The following is a 26,640-nucleotide window of genomic DNA, read 5'->3' on the forward strand; positions in this document are numbered from 1 at the left end:
AAATCTAGACACGAATTGGGTTCCTCTGTCAGAAACGATATTCTCCGGAATACCATGCAAACGAACCACATTTTGAAAAAACAGAGGAACCAACTCGGAAGAAGAAGGCAACTTAGGCAGGGGAACCAAATGGACCATCTTAGAGAAACGGTCACACACCACCCAGATGACAGACATCTTCTGAGAAACAGGAAGATCCGAAATAAAATCCATCGAGATGTGCGTCCAAGGCCTCTTCGGGATAGGCAAGGGCAACAACAATCCACTAGCCCGAGAACAACAAGGCTTGGCCCGAGCACAAACGTCACAAGACTGCACAAAGCCTCGTACATCTCGTGACAGGGAAGGCCACCAGAAGGACCTTGCCACCAAATCCCTGGTACCAAAGATTCCAGGATGACCTGCCAACGCAGAAGAATGAACCTCAGAAATGACTTTACTGGTCCAATCATCAGGAACAAACAGTCTACCAGGTGGGCAACGATCAGGTCTATCCGCCTGAAAATCCTGCAAGGCCCGCCGCAGGTCTGGAGAAACGGCAGACAATATCACTCCATCCTTAAGGATACCTGTAGGTTCAGAATTACCAGGGGAGTCAGGCTCAAAACTCCTAGAAAGGGCATCCGCCTTAACATTCTTAGAACCCGGTAGGTATGACACCACAAAATTAAACCGAGAGAAAAACAACGACCAGCGCGCCTGTCTAGGATTCAGGCGTCTGGCGGACTCAAGATAAATTAAATTTTTGTGGTCGGTCAATACCACCACCTGATGTCTAGCCCCCTCAAGCCAATGACGCCACTCCTCAAAAGCCCACTTCATGGCCAAAAGCTCCCGATTCCCAATATCATAATTCCGCTCGGCGGGCGAAAATTTACGAGAAAAAAAAGCACAAGGTTTCATCACGGAGCAGTCGGAACTTCTTTGCGACAAAACCGCCCCAGCTCCGATTTCAGAAGCGTCGACCTCAACCTGAAAAGGAAGAGCAACATCAGGCTGACGCAACACAGGGGCGGAAGAAAAGCGGCGCTTAAGCTCCCGAAAGGCCTCCACAGCAGCAGGGGACCAATCAGCAACATCAGTACCCTTCTTAGTCAAATCAGTCAATGGTTTAACAACATCAGAAAAACCAGCAATAAATCGACGATAAAAGTTAGCAAAGCCCAAAAATTTCTGAAGACTCTTAAGAGAAGAGGGTTGCGTCCAATCACAAATAGCCCGAACCTTGACAGGATCCATCTCGATGGAAGAGGGGGAAAAAATGTATCCCAAGAAGGAAATCTTTTGAACCCCAAAAACGCACTTAGAACCCTTCACACACAAGGAATTAGACCGCAAAACCTGAAAAACCCTCCTGACCTGCTGGACATGAGAGTCCCAGTCATCCGAAAAAATCAGAATATCATCCAGATACACGATCATAAATTTATCCAAATAATCACGGAAAATGTCATGCATAAAGGACTGAAAGACTGAAGGGGCATTTGAAAGGCCAAAAGGCATCACCAAATACTCAAAGTGGCCCTCGGGCGTATTAAATGCGGTTTTCCACTCATCCCCCTGCTTAATTCGCACCAAATTATACGCCCCACGGAGATCTATCTTAGAGAACCACTTGGCCCCCTTTATGCGAGCAAACAAATCAGTCAGCAGTGGCAACGGATATTGATATTTAACCGTGATTTTATTCAAAAGCCGATAATCAATACACGGCCTCAAAGAGCCATCTTTCTTAGACACAAAGAAAAAACCGGCTCCTAAGGGAGATGACGAAGGACGAATATGTCCCTTTTCCAAGGACTCCTTTATATATTCTCGCATAGCAGCATGTTCAGGCACAGACAGATTAAATAAACGACCCTTAGGGTATTTACTACCCGGAATCAAATCTATGGCACAATCGCACTCCCGGTGCGGAGGTAATGAACCAAGCTTAGGTTCTTCAAAAACGTCACGATAGTCAGACAAGAATTCAGGAATCTCAGAGGGAATAGATGACGAAATGGAAACCAAAGGTACGTCCCCATGCATCCCCTTACATCCCCAGCTTAACACAGACATAGCGTTCCAGTCGAGGACTGGGTTATGAGATTGCAGCCATGGCAATCCAAGCACCAACACATCATGTAGATTATACAGCACAAGAAAGCGAATAATCTCCTGATGATCCGGATTAATTCGCATAGTTACTTGTGTCCAGTATTGTGGTTTATTACTAGCCAATGGGGTGGAGTCAATCCCCTTCAGAGGTATAGGAGTTTCAAGAGGCTCTAAATCATACCCACAGCGTTTGGCAAAGGACCAATCCATAAGACTCAAAGCGGCGCCAGAGTCGACATAGGCATCCGCGGTAATAGATGATAAAGAACAAATCAGGGTCACAGATAGAATAAACTTAGACTGAAAAGTGCCAATTGAAACTGACTTATCAAGCTTCTTAGTACGCTTAGAGCATGCTGATATAACATGAGTTGAATCACCACAATAAAAGCACAACCCATTTTTTCGTCTAAAATTCTGCCGTTCGCTTCTGGACAGAATTCTATCACATTGCATATTCTCTGGCGTCTTCTCAGTAGACACCGCCAAATGGTGCACAGGTTTGCGCTCCCGCAGACGTCTATCGATCTGGATAGCCATTGTCATGGACTCATTCAGACCCGCAGGCACAGGGAACCCCACCATAACATCCTTAACGGCATCAGAGAGACCCTCTCTGAAATTCGCCGCCAGGGCGCACTCATTCCACTGAGTAAGCACAGACCATTTACGGAATTTTTGGCAGTATATTTCAACTTCATCTTGCCCCTGAGATAGGGACATCAAGGCTTTTTCCGCCTGAAGCTCTAAATGAGGTTCCTCATAAAGCAACCCCAAGGCCAGAAAAAACGCATCCACATTGAGCAACGCAGGATCCCCTGGAGCCAATGCAAAAGCCCAATCTTGAGGGTCGCCCCGGAGCAAGGAAATCACAATCCTGACCTGCTGAGCAGGATCTCCAGCAGAGCGAGATTTCAGGGACAAAAACAACTTGCAATTATTTTTGAAATTTTGAAAGCAAGATCTATTCCCCGAGAAAAATTCAGGCAAAGGAATTCTAGGTTCAGATATAGGAACATGAACAACAAAATCATGTAAATTTTGAACTTTCGTGGTGAGATTATTCAAACCTGCAGCTAAACTCTGAATATCCATTTTAAACAGGTGAACACAGAGCCATTCCAGGATTAGAAGGAGAGAGAGAGAGGAAGGCTGCAATATAGGCAGACTTGCAAGTGATTCAATTGAAAGCACACTCAGAACTGAAGGAGAAAAAAAAAAAAAAAAAAAAAAATTTTTCAGCAGACTTCTTTTTTCTCTCCTTTCTCTGCCAATTAATTTAACCCTTTGTGGGCCGGTCAAACTGTTATGGTTCTCAATGGCAAGAGAACATAGCCCAGCATACATAGGAACTAGCTCTTGGAAGGATGGAAACTTAAACTGACCATGAACTAAACCTGCCGCACAACTAACAGTAGCCGGGTAGCGTAGCCTGCGTTTTATCCCTAGACGCCCAGCGCCGCCCGGAGGACTAACTAATCCTGGCAGAGGAAAACATAGTCCTGGCTCACCTCTAGAGAAATTTCCCCGAAAGGCAGACAGAGGCCCCCACATATATTGGCGGTGATTTAAGATGAAAATGACAAACGTAGTATGAAAATAGGTTTAGCAAAATCGAGGTCCGCTTACTAGATAGCAGGAAGACAGAAAGGGTACTTTCATGGTCAGCTGAAAACCCTATCAATACACCATCCTGAAATTACTTTAAGACTCTAGTATTAACTCATAACATCAGAGTGGCAATTTCAGATCACAAGAGCTTTCCAGACACAGAAACGAAACTGCAGCTGTGAACTGGAACAAAATGCAAAAAACAAACAAGGACAAAAGTCCGACTTAGCTGGAAGTTGTCTGGTAGCAGGAACATGCACAGAAAGGCTTCTGATTACAATGTTGACCGGCATGGAAGTGACAGAGGAGCAAGGTTAAATAGCGACTCCCACATCCTGATGGGAACAGGTGAACAGAGGGGATGATGCACACAAGTTCAATTCCACCAGTGGCCACCGGGGGAGCCCAAAATCCAATTTCACAACAGGGGGGCTGCTGAGGTGAGGAGAGGGGAGGCTGCTGAGGTGAGAAGATGGGAGGCTGCTGAGGTGAGAAGATGAGAGGCTGCTGAGGTGAGGAGATGGGAGTCTGCTGATGTGAGTGAGGAGAGGGGAGGCTGCTGAGGTGAGGAGACGGAAGTCTGCTGAAGTGAGGAGAGGGGAGGCTGCTAAGGGGAGGATATGAGAGACTGCTGAGGTGAGGAGATGGGGGGCTGCTGAGGTGAGGAGAGGGGAGGCTGCTGAGGTGAGAAGATGGGAGGCTGCTGAGGTGAGAAGATGAGAGGCTGCTGAGGTGAGGAGGTGGGAGTCTGCTGATGTGAGTGAGGAGAGGGGAGGCTGCTGAGGTGAGGAGACGGAAGTCTGCTGAAGTGAGGAGAGGGGAGGCTGCTAAAGGGAGGATATGAGAGACTGCTGAGGTGAGGAGATGGGGGGCTGCTGAGGTGAGGAGATGGGAGGCTGCTGAGGTGAGGAGATGGGAGGCTGCTGAGGTGAGAAGATGGGAGGCTGCTGAGGTGAGATGAAGGCTGCTGAGGTGAGGAGATGAGAGGCTGCTGAGGTGAGATGAGAGGCTGCTGACGGGAGTGAGGAGATGGGAGGCTGCTGAGCTGAGGTGAGGCTGCTGAGGTGAGGAGAAGGGAGGCTGATGAAGTGAGGAGAGGGGAGGCTGCTGAGGTGAGGGGAGGCTGCTGAGGTGAGGAGAGGGGAGGCTGCTGAGGTGGCTGCATCTGGCCGGGGGAGGCTGCTGAGGGAATTCTGTATCTGGCCGGGGGAGGCTAGTGAGGGGAGGCTGCATCTGGCAGGTGGAGGCTGCTTACGGGAGTGAGGAGTGGCTGATGAGGGAAGTCTGCGTCCTGCATCCAACAGGGTGAGGCTGAGGAGGCAGCGGCGAGGACGACCATGGCTGGTTGACAAGAAGCGGCGGCGCCAATTGCATTTTAAAAGGGTGCCAACCTCCGCGGACAGGTAGGAACAAGAGTAGGTGACAAATAGGGTGATCTCCCTTAATGCTTGACTACTTGCTATTTTTCCTATTATCATATCACCTTTTGAGTTCTCTTATTTTGGGGTGTATTTACAGTATATTCTAGAATCTATAGGTTTTTATAGAATACCAATAAAGAGATTTTTTGGTACTGTGAATATATATGCAATAATATACACGGTTTACATTTATTAACCCCTTAACACCCAAAGACGTGCAGTGTCCATCATAGGATGCCTCCCCCTGTTTGGTGTGGGCTTCGGCGATGCGCCCGCACCTTTTTCGGCACATGACAGCTGATAGCGGCACGCTAAAGCCGATCTGATCAACTCTCATGTTCCCCAAACACATGCAAGTGGCATCGCGCTCCACCCTTGGCTGTTAACGTGTTAAATGCCACTGTCAATCTCTGACAGCGGCATTTAATAAGCATATGCCGGAAGCGCGTAGAAAACCATAACCATCGGCGCCCGTGTCACATGACTGCAGGTCGCAGATAGGTTGGCATGACAATCCGGGGTCTGCAGGAGACCCCTGTGATTGTTATTGCCGGATAGCTATGATCGCCGTCTGACAATGTCTGTCTAACAGAAGCACTTAACATGCACACTTCGCAAACCACAGCCATCGGCGCTCATGTCACATGACTGTGGGTCGCCAATGGGTTGACATGACAACCCAGGGTCTTCAGCAGACCCCTGTGGTTGTCATTGCTCTGCTATGAGCGTCAACCAATGGTCAGCACTCATAGAAAGTGAGCATTTCTGCTACATAGAGCAGGGCTGTGGCCCTGCTTTGTGTAGCACAGGCGATCGGATGATCGCAGCTTCTAGACTTCCATGGAGACTATTGAAGCTAGTAAAAAGTGAAAAAAAAGAGTTTTTGGGTTTTTTTAAACATAAAAGTTTAAATCGCCCACCATTTATAATAAAACAATAAAATAAAAAATACACATGTTTGGCATTGCCGCGTTCAGAATCGCCCGATCTATCAATACATAAAAATAATTAATCTGATCGGTAAACGGCGTAATGCGAATAAAAATAAAAAATCTACAGAATTACATCAAACAAAGAAGAACTGCTTGGGAACTTTTCCCAGGCTTGAGTTCACATGAGAACATCCAGCAGGGGCGCATCACCGCGAATCAAGGTAACTACAGGACATTCCCCTGCACTCCATTCATTCACAACAATTTACAGACAGGAGCGGGTGCATTAGCAGAGCTCCTGGCTGTAAAATGATTTAACCCCTTCAGATGGATTTACATCGTGGGACTGACGGAACGACGGAAGGTATGGAATATTGTTGTTTTTTTTTTTTTACTTTATTTCAGGTGACAAGGGTCTTCAGGTGGATTACCAGTATAATAAAATATTACAGCACCCTGTGTCTTTATTTCATTAAAATACTTTTAAATAAAGTGTGTGTGTTTTATTAACCATTTCGTACTATTGGATTAATAATGGATAGGTGTCTTAATTGACGCCTCTCCATTATTAATCTGGCTTAATGTCACCTTACAATAGCAAGGTGACATTAACCCTTCATTACCCCATATCCCACCGCTACACGGGAGTGGGAAGAGAGTGGCCAAGTGCCAGAATAGGCGCATCTTCCAGATGTGCCTTTTCTGGGGTGGCTGGGGGCAGATGTTTGTAGCCACGGGGGCCAATAACCAGGGACCCTCTCTAGGCTATTAATATCTGTCCTCAGTCACTGGCTTTACCACTCGGAGAAAATTGCGCGGGAGCCCACGCCAGTTTTTTCCGCGATTTAACCCTTGATTTTACAAGCTACAGCACCCAAATTTTGCACATACACACTACTAACATTAGTAGTGTGGAATATGCAAAAAAAAAAGGGATATGAGATGGTTTACTGTATGTAAACCATGTCTCATATCCTGTCGGGTTTTGGGAAGGAGAAAGAAAAAGCCGGCAATTGAATTAACGGCTTCTCACATATCTCGTGCTGAATTAAATATAAATACAGAATATATATATATGTGTCTCAATGACATATATATATATATATACTGTATATATGTTTTAGCGAACATTTGAGCACATAAATCCATTAGATGTCGGTTTTGCAAGCCTGCGCGAAAATATCGCAGTACGGATGCCATACGGATTACATGCCATGCGCAAAATACGCTGACACACCCTGCCTACGGATGACATACGGATCACTATTTTGGGAACATTTCTGCGTATTACGGCCGTAAAAAACGGACCGTATTTACATACGCTGAGTGTGACGCCGGCCTTACATGCACAGTATAGATAGACATTTTGAAGTTTCAGCTATTATGAATGTTGGGAGAAGCTCCCACGTGTCTATTCGTCCAGCAGTGTCTAGCAGTGGTCACCTGAGTCCTCGCTTCTCCATTTTCATCCTCTCTGGTTGGTGGAGGTGAGTGTTTAGGGGATTCATAAGTTAATATACTCCATCTGTGCAAAAACATGGAGGTAAAAGAGAAAATTCCATGTTCAAATATTTGAAAACCTTCATACAACTTGTCCACAACTTACTCTCCTGTGACTTTGTTAGAGCCGCTATATTACAGACAAGGTCGCAATGCAACACTATAGGAAATCATAAAATGAGATGATACCAGGGGCATAATGGGGGGTGTGACAACGAAGAAGGAGCCCACCGACAGAAGCTCTGATTTCACCTGGACGTGCATCTTCGGACGCACACTCAGCTGAAATGTACTATGGTGCAGAACTCGCTGCGCCCCAATACACACCCACACCCAATTACAGGCCGGCACTGACGTCATGTATTTCCATGTGCTGGAACCAACCTCAGCTCCCAGGTTCTGCCGCACATCGTGGGACGGGGGAGGGTAATAAGAAGCCTTTGTTTATTTTTAAAATCTGCTGGAGAAGATCGAAGGCCATTATTACTGGAAGGGGCCCAGGATAGGGGACATTGTTATAGAATGGCGCCCAGGATGGAGGGAGGTATTATTACAGCAAGGGGGCAGGAGATGAAGATACTGGAAGAATGGATGACATTATACCAGGAAGAGGCCCAGGATGGAGGACTTTATACTAGGAAAGGAGACATAATACCAGGAAGGAGACAAGATGGGCCAGGAGGGTGACGTTATTACTGGAAGAGGCCAGGACAGTGGATATTATTACAGGAAGGGGCCAGGGCCGGGGACATTATTACAGGAAGAGACCAGGACAGTGGATATTATTACAGGAAGGGGCCAGGACAGTGGATATTATTACAGGAAGGGGCCAGGGCAGGGGACATTATTACAGGAAGGGGCCAGGATGGGGACATTATTACAGGAAGGAGCCAGGACAGTGGATATTATTACAGGAAAGGGCAACGGCAGGGGACATTATTACAGGAAGGAGCCAAGATGGGGACATTATTACAGGAAGGAGCCAGAACAGTGGATATTATTAGAGGAAGGGGCAAGGGCAGGGGACATTATTACAGGAAGGAGCCAGGATGGGGACATTATTACAGGAAGGGTGACATTATTAAAGGAAGGGGATAGGACGGGGACATTGTTACAGGAAGGGGCCAGGATGGGGGGTCATTATTACAGTAAGGGGCCAGGATGGAGACATTATTACAGGAAGGGGCCAGGAGGGGGGTCATTTTTTACAGGAAAGTGCCAGGACGGGGGGACATTATTACAGGAAAGAGACAGGACAAGGGACATTTGTTTATGGGGGGTGAATGTGCATTATGAATGGCCCATACATCTGCCCAACATGCTGGTGGGGCTTAGGTCCAAATTCTGCACCAGGGCCCATCAGACTCTAGCTACCCCACTGGATGTAACAATGGGACAAAGCAAGCTCCATGTCATGTGACACATGCCACAATGTAACCCAGGCCTAATGTTATACGTCAAATATAACCTTAAGCCAAGTTCATCAGTTGGGGCGATAACATGCTAATCGATGCGAATTATAAGCTCATTGCACCTAAATGCATTGTTCTGGTTAACTGCAGCGTGCTAATTACCGTATAGTCGCATAACCAGGCGGCTTTTAACCATTGAAGCGTTCTTTCCAACAACACCGGCCTATTTATTCTCTATGGGATTTATGGATTTACGGTGTGCAGTGCTCAGCAATCACTGGAGTCCCATAGAGAGTGAATGGATATTTGCCACTGCTCAGAAAGATCCATTCTCCAGATCAGTGGGGATTTCACCTATCTGAAGGTTACTGGTGGGAATAACCCTTTACGGCTGCAATCGATGTGAAAGCTTGTGCCGATCGGCATGTCGGTGTTCTTGGCTGCGTGGCACTTGCCTAGTCTATAGTCACTGCGGTGATGCTACTAATTACCTGTCAAGCATTTTTGTAGTGGCTCGTTCAAGCTTTTCAAGTATTTGGAGCAGCTGGGCGTCGTCATCACAGAGACTTCCCCAACCCAGGACTCGGGCCAAGTCATTCCCAGTGCCAAGTGGCAGCACACCAAGTTGGCACTATACAGGTATAAACAGTAAAGAGTTCAAAGAAGCACGTAACTGGCACAATCACACATAATGGCGTCCGCACAATGACATCATTTTTGTACCTGTTTATGAAGCCCAAGTTTGTCAATTTCCGAGAGTACCCACCCCACACTGCCGTCTCCACCGCAAACAAGGATACGAAATGTTGAGAACTTCTGGAACAGACGAAGCCTAGGTAAAATGAGTAAATGATATAGCGAATTTACTCTCCAACTATAGTAAAACATCAAGTTCTAAGCTCAAAAATGTCAAACATTGGTACATGCAATTAACCTGTAACAGAAACACTGAGAACTAAGGGGCAACACTTCTCCTTGTGCAGAGAGACAAGCCAGGCCTGGCATGACTCAGTGAGGAGACTTATATGCCACGTATGGGAAATTAAAGAAGGCTAGAACTCTGGATGTCATCTAAAATATATAAGTAAATAGGCGTTATTCCCAAAGTGTCTACACTTACATTCGAGAAAAGAAATTGTAAACACCAAAAGGGGTAAAAATGACCAATTTATATGAATATATTATACCCCAGTGAAAACAAAAGAAGCGAGTGGGAACCACTCCTGTACGTAGAACCAACGAACCAACCACCACGAGCAAGGATACCAACCCCAGAAACAGGATAAAAAAACAGGGTATACGTATTAAAATTAATAAATCTTTATTGGTAGTAGTGATACATATAAATAAAAGTGCACATGTTGGAAAATATAATAAGAATAAAATCTCCAAATATAATAACCAATATAGGTATACGGTGTGCCAATAAGGTAACTATATATATATGTCTCCAGGGAAAAGGTAATAAAAAATGTGTGTAAAATCGTGAAGCATTATAAAGAATAAAAGGATAACCCGTAATAGGGTTAAAAAACCAGTGTAAGATACAAAGTGCCAAGTGTGCAAGGTGCACTCGTGCAACATAAATTGAGATAAATTACTCACACATATATCCAGTGCATAGCACACAAAAAGGAGTGAAATAAACGAGCTGATAATGGAGAACATATACCTTATGGTGTCACCGTATCCAACAAAGCGCACCCCGACGCGCGTTTCGGATACACGATCCTTCGTCAGGGGGTTGGATACGGTGACACCATAAGGTATATGTTCTCCATTATCAGCTCGTTTATTTCACACCGTATACCTATATTGGTTATTATATTTGGAGATTTTATTCTTATTATATTTTCCAACATGTGCACTTTTATTTATATGTATCACTACTACCAATAAAGATTTATTAATTTTAATACGTATACTCTGTTTTTTTATCCTGTTTCTGGGGTTGGTATCCTTGCTCGTGGTGGTTGGTTCGTTGACTTACATTCGAGAGTACATCGTCCTGTTCTTTGTGCCTACACTGTGTCTTGTTGCCATTGACTCATAAAATAAATAAGATTTGCATTCATTTTTTTGACAGGATAAGAAAACTCTTCCTGCCACGCATCTTCTTCAGCTAAGTCCAGTTTACCAGTGCTCAGCAGTGAATATTGTCACAAGATCACGTGTTCCCTACCATTGTGGTTGATATACTTTGAATGAACATGTCAAAAATGCTTTGATCAGAAAATTTCAACAATCGGCAATCATTTTACACCCACCCTAATTGTGGACCACCATTCATGAGGTCGAAAACCTGCGCTGGATTCAAGAATTGCTTAAATTTGCGCAGGAACTTTACACCTTGGTTATCTCCACTTTTAGAATTTACAAACACGAGAAGCGGGCTAGCACAGGACACGGGAGACGTAGCTTTCCAAAAACCTGAAACAGAAGAGGAAAGCTCTTAAGTTACTCACACTCTAATTAAAGCAAATCACTACCTGATAGATGCTGCACAACAGCAACAAGGCTCCGCTGGCAACAGGCCAGGTTACGGATTAGGTGGATTATAATCTGCTATCACTACACACCTATATTTCTTCATTAGCAAGGAGTTGCTAACGAGCGAATGAAGATAATTGGCCCTAATGTAGACTGGTCGTCTCCTACCTAATCCAATGTCCAAACAATCCATTAATATACTGTATCTGTGATCGGGAACCCAACTACTGTTGTATGTGTTTAGTATGTTGTTATGTATATGTATTTGTTATTTTATCTTTTTACCTTAGTATACGAAAACCTTTTTTGTATGTTTGTTCATTGCTGCTCCAAACGTACCCACAACCTCGAAGAGGGAAAGTATCACCAGGTTGTGTTACACTGTGTGTGCCAGAGTGCCAACAGTGTGCCTGTTTGGTGATGAAAAGCCTGGTGTGTGCATGTTTTAAGAGTCAGGATTATCGATTTTGGGAGACCACAGAGGTCTGGAATGGCGGTCTTTAAAATATCTCATCCACAGATGTGTCAGACCCAGGAGAAACAACGAGTCTCCAAAATTCTGCCATGTTTCCGCCCCAAAGAATTGCTCACTAATCTAATCAGTAAGAGCTTTATTTATTGCAGTTTTTTTCCTTTTATGAATTTCTTTTTGTTATTTTCTGCTTTTATGTGCATTTTGTATGTTGTTATATAAGTCTTTTCTCTTGTCTAATCATCTTTGTAAGCATTGTAAACTTTGTATATGAACTAAAAAATGTAATAAATTTGTTCCTTGCTGCTCTAAACGTACCCACAACCAAGAAGAGGGAAAGTACAATTATTGCCTGGCTGTGTGTTACCCTGTGTATGCCATGAGGGAAAACTGTGTGCCTGTTTGGTGATAAAAAGCAGTGTGTGTGTGAACGAGTGTCATCCAGCGTAAGAGTCTGGCTGGCCTAACAAAAGGGTGAGTGGCGGCAGCAAGCAGAGTGCTGAGGATGAGGGGACTGGCGCCGACGTGTGCTGAGCGCATTGTTAGCCCAGTGTGAGAGGCGAATGGACGAGTGAGTGTGGGCAGCGGAGTCACATCCGAGTCACATGTGCAGCGAGCGGCCGGTGTCCACAACAGGTAAGGTTTACGGTAAACATCCGAAATAAAGATGGAGGAAATGAGAGTACCTGCACATCTTAGCATTTTATTAACAGTAAGATCATGAAGGGTACAAAATACTGATCCCCGATACTGATCCCCGTGGTCCCCCACTAGTCACTAAGGCCCCGTGCATGAGGGGTACTCACCGTCTGAGTCAATGCTATTTAGCGCAGTAGGAGGGATTATTGAGACTCTGCAGGCTCCGAGTGGGCATACTTTGCCTAGCTGCTCTTTACATGAACTATGCACCTAAAAAAGATATAAAAACGTGAAATGTTCCTGAGATTTTCTAACAATATCATCAATATACCAATATTAATTAACCGGCTCAGTAATTAACACATTAAGTCATTGGATAACAGCAGGCAACATACTAATGTCTAATTGTTCTCCAAACAGGACAAGAAGCAATGACCCTTCTGACAATCCTCATCCCTGCCCCCTGCTATACTAAGACTGGGGTCAGCCGTCCATGCTGCATTTCTCGCCAAAAGTGTCTGCCCCTGGCATTACAGATGGTCACAAAAGTTAAAAATTGGATTCTCTTTATTCAACAACGCCATTTAGGTCTGATAGATCTATAACAGCAATTAGATATCGCAAGTGTTGCCCAACAGAAGCGGTGCAGCTGATAGGAAAGTAACACAACGCTGGCAACAGTCGGGTTTTATCGGGAGTCTATCAGCTCAAATTGACAAAAATTTGGTGAAAGGTCGTCTATGGGTGGAGTGGAGTAAGATGCGACTAATTCATCAAGAGGCACAGATCAACGCTATGTGCTTAGCTTATACTGTAAGTTTGGACTAAAGACTCCCATTAAACACTTCTATTAAAGGGTTTTTTCCAGGGTTGGAGCTCAAGTCTGCTCTTATTCTATGGGACTGCAGACTTGTGAATGCCCACAGCGCGCTCAGTACACACTGTCAGGATTCCCCAGCATCGGGAGCAGACAGTCCTGTGACCACATTGTATGCAATTTTCATAGTTCTGGCCACATTCCAACTAGATGTGTCCGGTCTCACTCAATTCACTTGTACTGAGTGAGTCCGTGAACGTCTAGTCGGCAAGTGAGTGCATGTATGCCTGCCTGCTCCTGGTGCCCGAGAATCCTGACTGTGCACGCTATAATTCTCCGGCATTGGGAGCAAGAGGACATGTGACCGCAAGCATGCAATCTGCATGCGACCAGCTACATTCAAACTAGTCATGTCCAAATTTTATCAATTCACTAGTACTGAAAGAGGCTGCGCATGTCTATTCGGAACATGACTGCATGTACAGTACAGACCAAAAGTTTGGACACACCTTCTCATTTAAAGATTTTTCTGTATTTTCATGACTATGAAAATTGTATATTCACACTGAAGGCATCAAAACTATGAAATAACACAAGTAAGCCCCTGCATTGAGCACAATGTATTCATTTATTTGGGAACCTTGCCTTTAGGGGTTAATATAGGCGTCAACACAGCTCCTGATGGGGCGTAGACAGTCTGGCGCTGTGTTCCGCCTGAGTAGCACTTGGGTAACCATGGAGATGCACCGCACACTACACTTTCAGCAATTGACATGTGCGACTTACCAGTGCGTTCTATCATAGGTACGCACAGGATATGATGCTTACACACGTACCTTTAGGGGTCGATCTCTGTTTGAATGCTATCCCGGATAGGGCTTCGGCGGTCCGGTAACCATGGTGATACACGTACCGGAAGTGATGTATGCAGTTCACCGGTGCGCTCCATTACAAGCGCACACAGGATGTGATGCTGGAACGCTGGTCCGGTAACCATGGTATTACATGCACCGGAAGTGATGTATGCGGCCCACCGGTGCGCTCCATTACAAGCGTAACGCTAGAGGCATGTGGATCATCTGGTGGTCTATTTAATACGCGGCACTACAACAGGTATGACATGCCGCCTTTCCCCCTTACTTGTATAATGGGTTTCTACAGGACATTATAAATAGATACCCGCTGTTATCTTCTACCATAACTTCCCCTGATGAGTATTTAAAACGAAACACGTTAATTTTTTCAGGTGTTTTGCAACACCATTTTAATTAATAATATTAAAAGTTAAATTTTAACTATTGGTCCCACCCTGCTTGTATATATATACTCATCAAGAGAATGCCAAGAGTGTGGAAAGCAGTCATCAAAGCAAAAGGTGGCTACTTTGAAGAACCTAGAATATAAGACATAATTTCAGTTGTTTCACACTTTTTTGTTAAGTATATAATTCCACATGTGTTAATTCATAGTTTTGAAGCCTTCAGTGTGAAATTACAATTTTTATAGTCGTGAAAATACAGAAAAATCTTTAAATGAGAAGGTGTGTCCAAACTTTTGGTCTGTACTGTATGTCTGCTGCTCCTGGTGCCCGAGAATCCTGACTGTGCACGCTGTCATCATTCTCCGGCATTGGGAGCAGGAGGACATGTGACCGCAAGCATGCAATCTGCATACGTCCAGCTACATTCCAACTAGTTATGTCCAAATTTTATCAATTCACCAGTACTGAAAGAGGCTGCGTCGGAATGTGACGCCATGTGTACCTGCCTACTTCCGGTGCCCGAGGATGCCGCCTGTGAAGATTCCCAAGTCTGCAGTCACATGCAGTGCACCCTCTCTTGGTGGAAAAACACTGCATTCAAAAAGCCCATTGTTCGTTGCATTTTGCTGCGCGCTTTATGTGTTTTTTGCAGTGTTTGGGTGCAGATTACATGTATGCTTCGTCTGCTGGACATGTTTAATAAAGTTAGTTTTTCAATTTCTCGATGTTTTCTATGGGTGTAAAAACGCTGAAAGAATTGACATGCTACTGATTTTTTTTTTTTAAATGCAGCAATTTTCCAATTCCAATCATCTGCATGAGATTTCTGAAATCTCACAGCTTTCACTGGTACTGTAAAAATCAGCTTTAAATTTGCATTAAAAAATGCAACAAAAAAATGCTGCAAAAACGCCATGTGTGAACATAGCCTTACTGTGCAGCTGCACCGTGGATAAGTAGAGCGAGTCTATTCATTCCCATCGAAGTCTCTACCATGTAAATGTACGTCACAATTTTCAGATTTATATTTTTTAAATAATTAAAAAACACATATAATTTCCTTTATAGTTCACAAATACTTGATACTTTGTGGTCAATCCCAATAAAATACATCTAAGTTTGCAGGCGTAAAGTGAAAAAATGTAGAAAAATCCACAGGGTATGAAGACTTTTGCAAGTGACGTTAGTTGCTCTGTATAAGGAGACATAATGGTATTTCAGGAGATGGAGGCCGTCGGGTAACTTACTATAGCTTTGCACCACAAGCACCGCCAGTCCTGCAGCCTCCGCACGCTCCCGCACGTTTTATCACACACCGCACACTTGGCACTGACCGGCAGGTTTCCTTCCAACCACTGATGAGGCATGGTCACCTAAAAACGAAAAAGGAGAATCATAGACTGAGAAATCCCTCCGGCAAAGATTATTCATAAAAAAAAAAATAATAAAATATATATATATATATATATATATATATATATATATATATATATATATATATATATATATATATATATATATGTGACTAATCCAAATTTACCAAAAATATAGTGAGAGGAAAAAGAGACTGGATACAGTCCAGACAGACAATAAAGGACTAAACATGGAAGAATACAGGGCATCCAAAGTGTCAGCATGTGATCCAGAATCCTGGACCCAATATGTTTTATTAAAAGGAATCTGTCACCAGATTTTTTCCACCTAATCTGAGGGCAGCATCGTGTAAGGGCAGAGACCCTGATTCCAGCGATGTGTCACTTACTGGGCTGCTTGTTGTAGTTTTGATAAAATCACTGTTTTCTCAGCAGGAAATTATCACTAGAGGACTAGTAAACCTGCTGCCAGGTAGTCCAACCACGCCCCCACCACTGATTGGCTGCTGTCAGCCTTTACACAGTGTATACAGAAATCGGCCAATCAGGGATATGGGCAGGGTTATACACAGATCAGCATTAGAGAACTGTTAGGCTATGTGCACACGTAGAAAGATCCTCTGCGGATTTTTCCGCAGCGGATTTGATAACTCCGCAGGGCAAAAACTGCGCATTTTTCCTGTGGATTTATTGCGGATTTACCGCGGTTTTTGTACGGATTCCACTGCGGTTTTATAACTGCGGTTTTCTATTATGGAGCAGGTGTAAAATCGCTGCGGATTCTGCACAAAGAATTGACATGCTGCGTGTTTTTTTCCGCAGCATGTGCACTGCGGATTGCGTTTGCCATAGGTTTACATTGTACTGTAAACGCATGGGAAACCGCTGCGGACCTGCAGCAAAATCCGCAGCGTGTGCACATAGCCTTAGATCTGTAGCAGAGGAAACAGGGATTTTATCAAAACTGCAGCAAGCAGCCCAGTAAGTGACACATCGCTGGAATCAGAGTCTCTGCTTAAACATCATGATGCTCTCAGATTACACAGGAAAAACCTGATGACAAAAGTCAATGTAGCTGAATGGTTTTTCCACTCTTAGGTTAGGTCAACAATATCAAAATGGCGGGGGTCTGACACCTGACACCCCAACAATCAGCAGCCGTCCTCAGCTTTGGAGGCAGATGAATGTAACGAGTGTAGGATTCAGCTCTTATTCAATTCATAGAATATCAATATCGAAGATTTAACTTTTTAAAGTCACCAATTAAAGCCCACTTAACTTAATACAATGATTTATAATAGTAAGGAAATTAAATCAACTATTCCTGTAACATTACGGCATTACAGGGTGATATCCTGAGGACAGGCCGGTATCACTTAAAGGGGTCGCCAGACATAAAACAATACCTAATGTACAGAATGTGACAAAATAAAACAAATAACTTATTTTCATATGCTAATTCCTCCAGTGGTGCCTGGTGGTTTGTCTCTTGCCGTGCTGAACAAACGCCACCACTGCAGCCAATCACTGACTTCATTGGTCATGTTACCGCTGCGACCAGTGATTGGCTGCAGTTGTACCAAACACGTCATCACTGCAGGACAAGTAAGAGACCAGCGGGGGTCACAGGAACATTTTTTTTTTTAATTACCATGTTCCTGTGCAAGAAATATATCAAACATATGAAAGGGTAACATAGCTATTCAGCCTTCCTTAAAGGGAGTGACCATGATCCTTTAACAAAGCACTACACTGTGCCACAGAGAGGAGTCACGTCCTCCATGTCTCTGTATGATAATGTCCTGCATCATATTAGTATAAACAGGTCTTGATAAGCCACGTTGCGTTACTACTGAAACGTGCGCCTACATTTTTTTTCCGTAGCACCCTCCTAGTAGAGAAATGCAAGTCTGAGCTATGCGACGCTGTCCTGTACTTACACCATCCTCATCCTCTATGATGTCATTCGCCACTGACGCCAGCGTGGTCCATTTGCAGTTATTTGTGGCTCGTACAGCGCAACGTTTGTGAGCTTTAAACTTGCAAACTAGAGAAAAGAAAGCAGACGTGAGCTGGGATATCCCATCTTCTATGACATCTTTTCATTTAAAGTGAATCATTTTTGGCATTTTTCGTAGGTGCCGGTAGAGAGCCCGAAGACAATTACATTAATGCCTCATACTGTCAGGACTCTGAACATTTTTTACCTTTTGTGCATTACTGCCCTTTTCCAACATGGCGTCTTTGGTCTCATGTGCACTTGTCTTCCTGCTATAAAACTCCACCCCAGCCTTCAGTCTGTGCTAGATTATTCTGCTTTGCATCCAGCTCCTGATTACTCCCTGGCCTTGCACCTGCACCTGCACCTGCTCCTGTGTTGGAGATCCTGCCACTCTGCTCCGAGTTCCTGCTGCATACACCAGTGTTCAGTAATCCTCCTTCATCTGCTGCTCGTGTTACTTCCATCTGCATTTGTTGGACATGTAAGCTGTTTCTGCTCTGCAAAACCTGAGACTATTAACCAGGCATCCCTGGTTGAGCTAAGATATGATTTGAACTGCCTAATAGCATATCTATCTGTGTCGGGACTAAGTCAAGGATCTATTCGTGTCAAGTTTCCTCAAGAATAACTGTGCTTCATAGACTTTCTGTTTGTTTGCATCTACCTCTGAAGTTTCCTATTGACTGCTAAGCTGCGTTTATTATTTGCACCAAGTGTTGTGGACTTGAGTTTCTCTCTGTACCTGCTTGAATCACATGTTTCTTACGAAAATGATGGCGTTGCCCACCTTTTGGCACAGAGGCTGTAACCGCGCTATTCAGCCTAATCTAAGGATTTGCCATTCAGATCAGATCCGCGTGGGAGTAACAAATGACAGCCCACCAGTCAGAGGTTTCTAACATCAGTGACTGGCAGAAGCACACAGCATGAAGGTTTGGGCAGCGCAGCTCCATACATCATGGACATCAGACATCACAGCCCATTCAGACATCATGGACAGGCCGTTCAGAAATAACGGACAGGCCGTTCACACATCATGGACAGGCCGTTCACACATCAAGGACAGGCCGTTCACACATCAAGGACAGGCCGTTCACACATCAAGGACAGGCCGTTCACACATCAAGGACAGGCCGTTCACACATCACGGACAGGCTGTTCACACATCACGGACAGGCTGTTCAGACATCATGAACAGGTCGTTCAGACATCATGGACAGGTCGTTCACACATCATGTACAGGCCATTCACACATCATGGACATCAGACATCATGGACAGGCCAATAAGACATCATGGACAGGCAGGCCGTTCAGTCATCATGGACAGGCTGTTCAGTCATCATGGACAGGCCGTTCAGTCATCATGGACAGGTCGTTCACACATCATGTACAGGCCATTCACACATCATGGACATCAGACATCATGGACAGGCCAATAAGACATCATGGACAGGCAGGCCGTTCAGTCATCATGGACAGGCCGTTCAGTCATCATGGACAGGCCGTTCAGTCATCATGGACAGGCCATTCAGTCATCATGGACAGGCAGTTCACACATCATGTACAAGTCATTCAGACATCATGGACAGGCCGTTCACACATCATGGACACGCCGTTCAGACATCATGTACAGGCCGTTCAGAAATTAAGGACAGTCCATTCACTTCCTTTTAATGGTTGCATTCATCTGTGATACAAAGCTAAGACATGGGCCTTTTAAAACAGGGCCATTTTCAGTGGAAGATTATCATGAACAAGCATTCCTAGGAGCGTTTGTTTCACAATAATCTTGTAGTCTAAAGAAGCTCATCACCTAATGAACACGCAAAATGCTCATATGTCAGGTAAAATTATCTTTTGTATTTTTGACCAAAACATCATCGTTCTCGACAGCACATTTGTGAGATCTTTTGGAACACCTGGAGTGGACCCGCAGATCCACGACAATGAACCTCCCGAGGGTGAGCTGACCAGGTAGACCACCCCCTATACAGGGAGCGTTAGGGGCAGACCCAAGGGAGACTATTGCCGCAGAAGCTGGAACTCGGAGACAGGTAGTAGGTGGTACAAAATAGAGAAGCTTGGCGTAGGACGGACAGAGCGGGGTAAGATGAAGTACAGTTTGGTAAGAGCTGAGTACAGGCGAGACCAAAGGAGCACTGGGAAGGGGAAGACACAAAGGAAGCAGGACAGGACAGAGACACCAGACTAACAGAGTACGGAGAGGACACTGGGAAGGCTGGACTGGACGAGGAGACAAGGAAGCCTGGGAGAGGCAGAGAAGCTGAACTGGCTGGACAGAGCGGAGACTCAGAACAGGCAGTGCAAAGACAAAGGTGGACCTGAGTCACAGAAGCACAAATGACAGACAGGCGAGGAGCAGAGGAAGGAATCGCCTTATATACATGGAGTGCTGAAGGACTTCCGGGTCACAGCCCTCCAGGATCACAGAGAGGAGATACAGAGCGCCTGTAAATCAGAAAGAGGAAGTGCTGGAGTGGGCGGTGCGCACGTGCACCCGACGAGAACCAGGGAGCAGAGAAGAATGAAGGAGAGGACGCGCGCCTGCAGGAGGAGCGCGCCGCAGTGGGTAAATATGAGCGGGGGGAGCGGCAGTGGTCCCGGCAGCAGGCACGGCCGCAGAAGGAGTGGCCGTGATAACATTGTTCTGTGTAAATAGGACCTTCCCTGTCGAGAGCAATGGCAGCCTATGCGCAGTGAGCGATCTACTATGGATCATTCAGGGTGCATTGTAAAGAGCGGACTGTGGTGTAAACAAGCTATTAACCGACCGCCTATCAGCCAACAAGTTGCTGATCGTCAGTCACTTAGTGCCGCCGGTCAGTTGGTGTTATTGCAACGAAAACACTATACACAAAGAAGAACATACGTGATAACTTTGTCAGGATCACAGATAATGTATATTTGCTCGCTTTTGGAGCACAGAGGGTTTGTACATGTATATGATGGTGTCTGTGCTCTGAAAACTTCCAAATTCATTGCATTTTTTTTATTAGCCAATAATGTATCATCTCAATAATACTTTGTCTTTATTTTACCCCAAAATATTTAACATCTCAAAACTTTCTAACTTGCAGTGTACCACACTACTTTTGCAGCACACACTACTATCGTAGTAACGTACTGGAGTAAGGACTGAGTTCTTTTCTGGTATGAAGCCATACAATAGTACAATACCTTCACAGGAGAGTCCATGAGAAGTAACACCGGAGAGCGCCTCTCTGCACACATTGCAGAACGTGGGTCTGGCGTGTGAGCAGGCGTACCAATTGTGCATTCCCGAGAAATGTTCCATATTAAACTGGGTGGTCTGTAAGCAAACACAGTGTACAATTTTAGTAACCATTGTGTGAATTACCAGGAAAATCGTCCGTTGGCATCTGGAGCATAGGAGGAGTATTTTCCACCAAAATTCGCTATAATTGGTCAATGGGCTTTGTTTAGTTTTTTCTTGCCAAACAGCCAGGCCAGCACTGGCCCACCGGGAAACAGGAGAATCCTCCGGTAGGCCTCTTTGAACACATTCATGACCTAACCTAGGGAACGACTACCAGTCTATATATATAAATAAATATATAATGTTAATTGAATACATATGTTGTAGTTGACTGATGTACCTCATTAAGATCCCACTTCTGGACAGATTTGATGGCTCCAATCCAATCCTCCATCTCTTTCCTGTTCTCAGCACACAGGATTAGTTTGCGGAATGGAGTAATCACCTGTGTAGAGATTAAAAGAGAAATATCCAGTGAAGATGTATGGTTTCATAATTACGGTGGGATAGATTTGACTTGATCTCCTGGACATTCAGTACTGTGCAAAAGTTATAGGCGGACGTGGAAAAAATTCTGCAGCGTAAGAATATTTTCCAATATAGTAGTGATAATATTTTATTTTTATCAATAAACAAAATGCAAAGTGAATGAATAAAAGAGAAAACAAAATCACAGCAATATTTGGTGTGACCGCATTGTGCCTTCAAAACAATCATCAATTCTTCTAGGTACCCTGCAAAATTTTTGCAGGAACTCGTCAGGAAGTTTGTTCCAAAAATCTTGAAGAACCAACCACACGTGTTCTCTGGATGTAGGTTTCAACAAATCCTTCTGTCTCTTCAGACATACAGACTGGATGATGTGAGATCTGAGCTCTGTGGAGGCCATATCATCGCTTCCAGGACTCCTTCTTCTCTACACTGAAGGTACTTCTTAATGACATTGGCTCATGTAATACCATCAGAGAGGCGTATGATTGACTCCAAATTTATTCTGCAGGCGGACAAGGACCCAAAACCTTCAGCCAATGTCAATAAGAACTGTCTTCAGCTAAAGAAGGACAGAAGATATGTGGTTTGCTCTCCAAGATGTTTGGAACATCCTTCCTGTCAAATTCCTTCAGAAACAGTGTGCAAGTGTAACTAGAAGAATTGACATTGTTTTGCATGTAAAGGGCGGTGACAAAATATTAATATGATTTAGATTTCTCTTTTGTTCGTTGTCTTAGAAAATATTAAAATCTCTACGCCACAAGGAATTGCAGGGGCAAAAATAGCTGTCAGTCAGAGCCAGACTGATACCAAGCCACATTCTCTCACCCTCAACCTCACTCCCTCCTTCCCTCTCTCTTTTGCAGTAAGACAAGAGCTAGCAATCTAAGGTGTCTTTATGTGAATTACACCATTTAACACATGAGAAACGAGGAAGACTGTAATGTACAGTACAAACTATGAAAATTGTACATTCACACTGAAGGCATCAAAACCATGAATTAACACATGTGGAATTATATACTTAACAAAAAAGTGTGAAACAACTGAAAATATGTCTTATATTGTAGGTTCTTCAAAGTAGCCACCTTTTACTTTAATGACTGCTTTGCACACTCTTGGCATACTCTTGATGAGCTTCAAGAGGTAGTCACCGGGAATGGTTTTCACTTCACAGGTGTGCCCTGTCAGGTTTAATTTCTTGCCTTATAAATGGGGTTGGGACCATCAGTTGTGTTGTGCAGAAGTCTGGTAGATACACAGCTGATAGTCCTACTGAATAGACTGTTAGAATTTGTATTATGGCAAGAAAAAAGCAGCTAAGTAAAGAAAAACGAGTGGCCATCATTACTTTAAGAAATCAAGGTCAGTCAGTCTGAAAAATTCGGAAAACTTTGAAAGTGTCCCCAAGTGCAGTGGCAAAAACCATCAAGCGCTACAAAGAAACTGGCTCACATGAGGACCGCCCCAGGAAAGGAAGACCAAGAGTCACCTCTGCTTCTGAGGATAAGTTTATCTGAGTCACCAGCCTCAGAAATTGCAGGTTAACAGCAGCTCAGATTAGAGACCAGGTCAATGCCACACAGAGTTCTAGCAGCAGACACATCTCTACAACAACTGTTAAGGGGAGACTTTGTGCAGCAGGCCTTCATGGTAAAATAGCTGGTAGGAAACCACTGCTAAGGACAGGCAACAAGCAGAAGAGACTTGTTTGGGCTAAAGAATACAAGGAATGGACATTAGACCAGTGGGAATCTGTGCTTTGTTCTGATGAGTCCAAATTTGAGATCTTTGGCTCCAACCACTGTGTCTTTGTGTGACGCAGAAAAGGTGAACAGATGGACTCTACATGCCTGGTTCCCACCGTGAAGCATGGAGGGGTGATGGTGTGGGGGTGCTTTGCTGGTGACACTGTTGGGATTTATTCAAAACTGAAGGCATACTGAACCAGCATGGCTACCACAGCATATTGCAGCGGCATGTTATTCCATCCGGTTTGCGTTTAGTTGGACCATCATTTATTTTTCAACAGGACCAATGACCCCAAACACACCTCCAGGCTGTGTAAGGTCTATTTGACCAAGAAGGAGAGTGATGGGATGCTATGCCAGATGACCTGGCCTCCACAGTCACCAGAGCTGAACCCAATCGAGATGGTTTGGGGTGAGCTGGACCGCAGAGTGAAGGCAAAAGGGCCAACAAGTGCTAAGCATTTCTGGGAACTCCTTCAAGATTGTTGGAAGACCATTCCCGGTGACTACCTCTTGAAGCTCATCAAGAGAATGCCAAGAGTTTGCAAAGCAGTCATCAAAGCAAAAGGTGGCTACTTTGAAGAACCTAGAATATAAGACATAATTTCAGTTGTATCACACTTTTTTGTTAGGTATATAATTCCACATGTGTTAATTCATAGTTTTGATACCTTCAGTGTGAATGTACAATTTTCATAGTCATGAAAATACAGAAAAATCTTTAAATGAGAAGGTGTGTCCAAACTTTTGGTCTGTAATGTATAGATTGGGATAGGAATGACAATCATAATTAAAATGCATGCAGGAGCTCCTTTTGTGACAATATACCTTGGTATACTAACGAGAATCTCCATTATATATGGCCAAAAGGTTACAGATTGGACACATAGTTAAGACAGAAAAAGTATTTTAAATTTAGGAGAAGATTAAAGCAGATACCTTAAACGTTTTATAGATAGCTATTGTCCTTCACAGTTGCACATTCCTTTCATCCAAACATCTTTGCTATACGCTGAGGCACCAATAGAAAAGTATGAATTTTGGAGTTGGCATCAATCCGATAGAAATGGGATATACATTTCAGAGTAAGGGCAATCTGGGGATGAATATGCATGTTTTCTCATAACTGTAATCCCTGCCTATATGCCACAAATCCATAGTGGCCAGATAACTGACAACAGCCATACCATGTTTGATCTCTGGGGAAAGGTAAAATCCTGATGGAAAATATGGCGGAGATCTGGAACTTCTGTGAGCAACCAATTATCGCATAAGTTGTGATTTTCATAAAGTCCTGAAGGACTGAGGACATCCCACAACCCGGCCCATGTGAGGTCATCACAGGGGGGAGGACTGTGGGTGTAACTCAGTTGCATATAAAAGATCAAGGGAAATTATGATTTAGGTTCTTGTAGAGAGATACATACTTGTGTATGCATGAATCCCGTTCATTGAACGCTCCCCAAGTCAAAGTGGTCTTCTTTGGCAAAGTTGACTCATCTCTGTGAGCGGCCTAGCATGTTATTTTGTTAATCCCTTTTATTTTATGTACTATATATGCTGTATTGTCTTGTCACCTTTGTAAAATCTTTTGTATATTTTCATAAACACTGCCTCCCTTTGGATTAAATATAAAATGTAATAGTTCTGTTCCTTTTGATCTGTAAACCGCGCCTCAAAGCCATACGCTACCAGAACCAGACGTCCAATCAGCCTGTGTATAATAAAAAGGACTGGTGGTGGCAGCAAGTAATCTGGGGTTATCGTGGAGTTCGCAGTGACTGTGTTAGGGGTATATACATATATTCCATGCGTTGGAATCGAAGGTGTATAAACCATGCGCTCAATGTTAATGTCTCAATAACCGGCCTATTGGTGGAAAGATAATAGAGGGTGGTTCTGCGTCATCTTCATGGAATGAGATAAATCTTGATATTCATTCACTTTGCATTTTGTTAAAATAAAAGATTAACACTTCTCTTTCTTTAAGCCCCCCTAGGTCAAGTACATACTGAGATTTTAGAGCAGACACTGAAAAGTTTTTGCTCAGTAAGTATGAGCACACAAAGCCTTTTTGCTGAGATAGTTTTTAGAGAAAACTGAACTGAATCTCCACGTTTTTGAGCAATAATTTGCATTTTTGAGGAGGATTTCGAGAGTTCCCTATCAGTCTGTGCTACAAAAACTCCTCCAAATATTTTCCGTGCATATTCACTTACTTTGTTGCATTTTTTTTGCATCTCCTGTATACCTGCAGTTGTACTTTCAGCTGTATTTTAAGCTCTGTTCACACAGAGGTTTTTTTTACCAAAGATTTTTCCAAGCAGAAACTGATTCAAGAAAAGTTTCTTGTAGGGGTTTTGTGTTTCCTGAAGCTGTTTTGAAGAGTATTTTTTTCTTTTAAAGCATTTTTTTCATCTTGTTGATTGGACAGTTACTAGTATGGATAGGTTTCCTACACTTCAAAGAAGTGACATATACTTTATTGCTTCCACTAGATCTTTTTCAAAACCTCTTCAGGAAGAAAACAAATCTCAAAAACATCCTCATATAAACAGCAAAACGGATTTCCCTTATAAATGAGTAGGACTTTTTCAAGCGTTTTTAAGGAGGATTTTGCATGGGATTACCTCCCTAAAACTTTTCAAAGAATTACATCATGTGAACATAGTCTTAGGACTCATTCAGACGTCAGTTTTTCACAGATAGAACTGGAACCTATGTGCTTTTGAAGAATGCCCCAATTTTCTATTTTTTTAGGGTTTATCTTTACCGCGAGGGTGTCCATGACTAGCCATAAAAGAAGAAACAGCAGCAGATGACCATCGGTGCCACACGCATGAAAACAAGAGTGTGACTAAAACTATAATACTTTTTATATCAATGTGAGCACAATACCTACTTTATTATCATTCAGCATCTAGATCTACAGGGATTCTATCAAAACTACAGCAAGCAGCCCAGTAAGTGACACATCGCTGGAATCAGACCCTAAATTATGCTGCTCTCCGATTACATAGCAAAAACCTGCTGACATATTCCCTTAATTGATTTTCTACAATTCTGTG

At 43.8% G+C, this 26,640-nt stretch overlaps 1 protein-coding gene across 10 annotated transcripts in view; it reads right to left on the reverse strand.

Annotated features, from left to right (window-relative positions):
* The window catches only part of LOC143804881 (diacylglycerol kinase eta-like), a 266,345-nt gene that overhangs the window by 73,095 nt on the left and 166,610 nt on the right, over positions 1-26,640 (reverse strand). For all 10 annotated transcript variants that reach the window (XM_077283417.1, XM_077283420.1, XM_077283423.1 and 7 more), the window contains 9 exons: positions 21,670-21,774; positions 21,230-21,362; positions 17,969-18,075; positions 15,903-16,028; positions 12,745-12,847; positions 11,244-11,406; positions 9,700-9,808; positions 9,468-9,607; positions 7,508-7,589 (listed from right to left, as the gene is read on the reverse strand). In XM_077283417.1, coding sequence (XP_077139532.1) covers positions 7,508-7,589; positions 9,468-9,607; positions 9,700-9,808; positions 11,244-11,406; positions 12,745-12,847; positions 15,903-16,028; positions 17,969-18,075; positions 21,230-21,362; positions 21,670-21,774 — 1,068 coding nt within the window. The remainder of the gene's footprint in view (positions 1-7,507; positions 7,590-9,467; positions 9,608-9,699; positions 9,809-11,243; positions 11,407-12,744; positions 12,848-15,902; positions 16,029-17,968; positions 18,076-21,229; positions 21,363-21,669; positions 21,775-26,640) is intronic.

The sequence above is a fragment of the Ranitomeya variabilis genome, chromosome 2 (assembly GCF_051348905.1).
Source record: "Ranitomeya variabilis isolate aRanVar5 chromosome 2, aRanVar5.hap1, whole genome shotgun sequence".
Lineage (NCBI taxonomy): Eukaryota > Metazoa > Chordata > Amphibia > Anura > Dendrobatidae > Ranitomeya > Ranitomeya variabilis.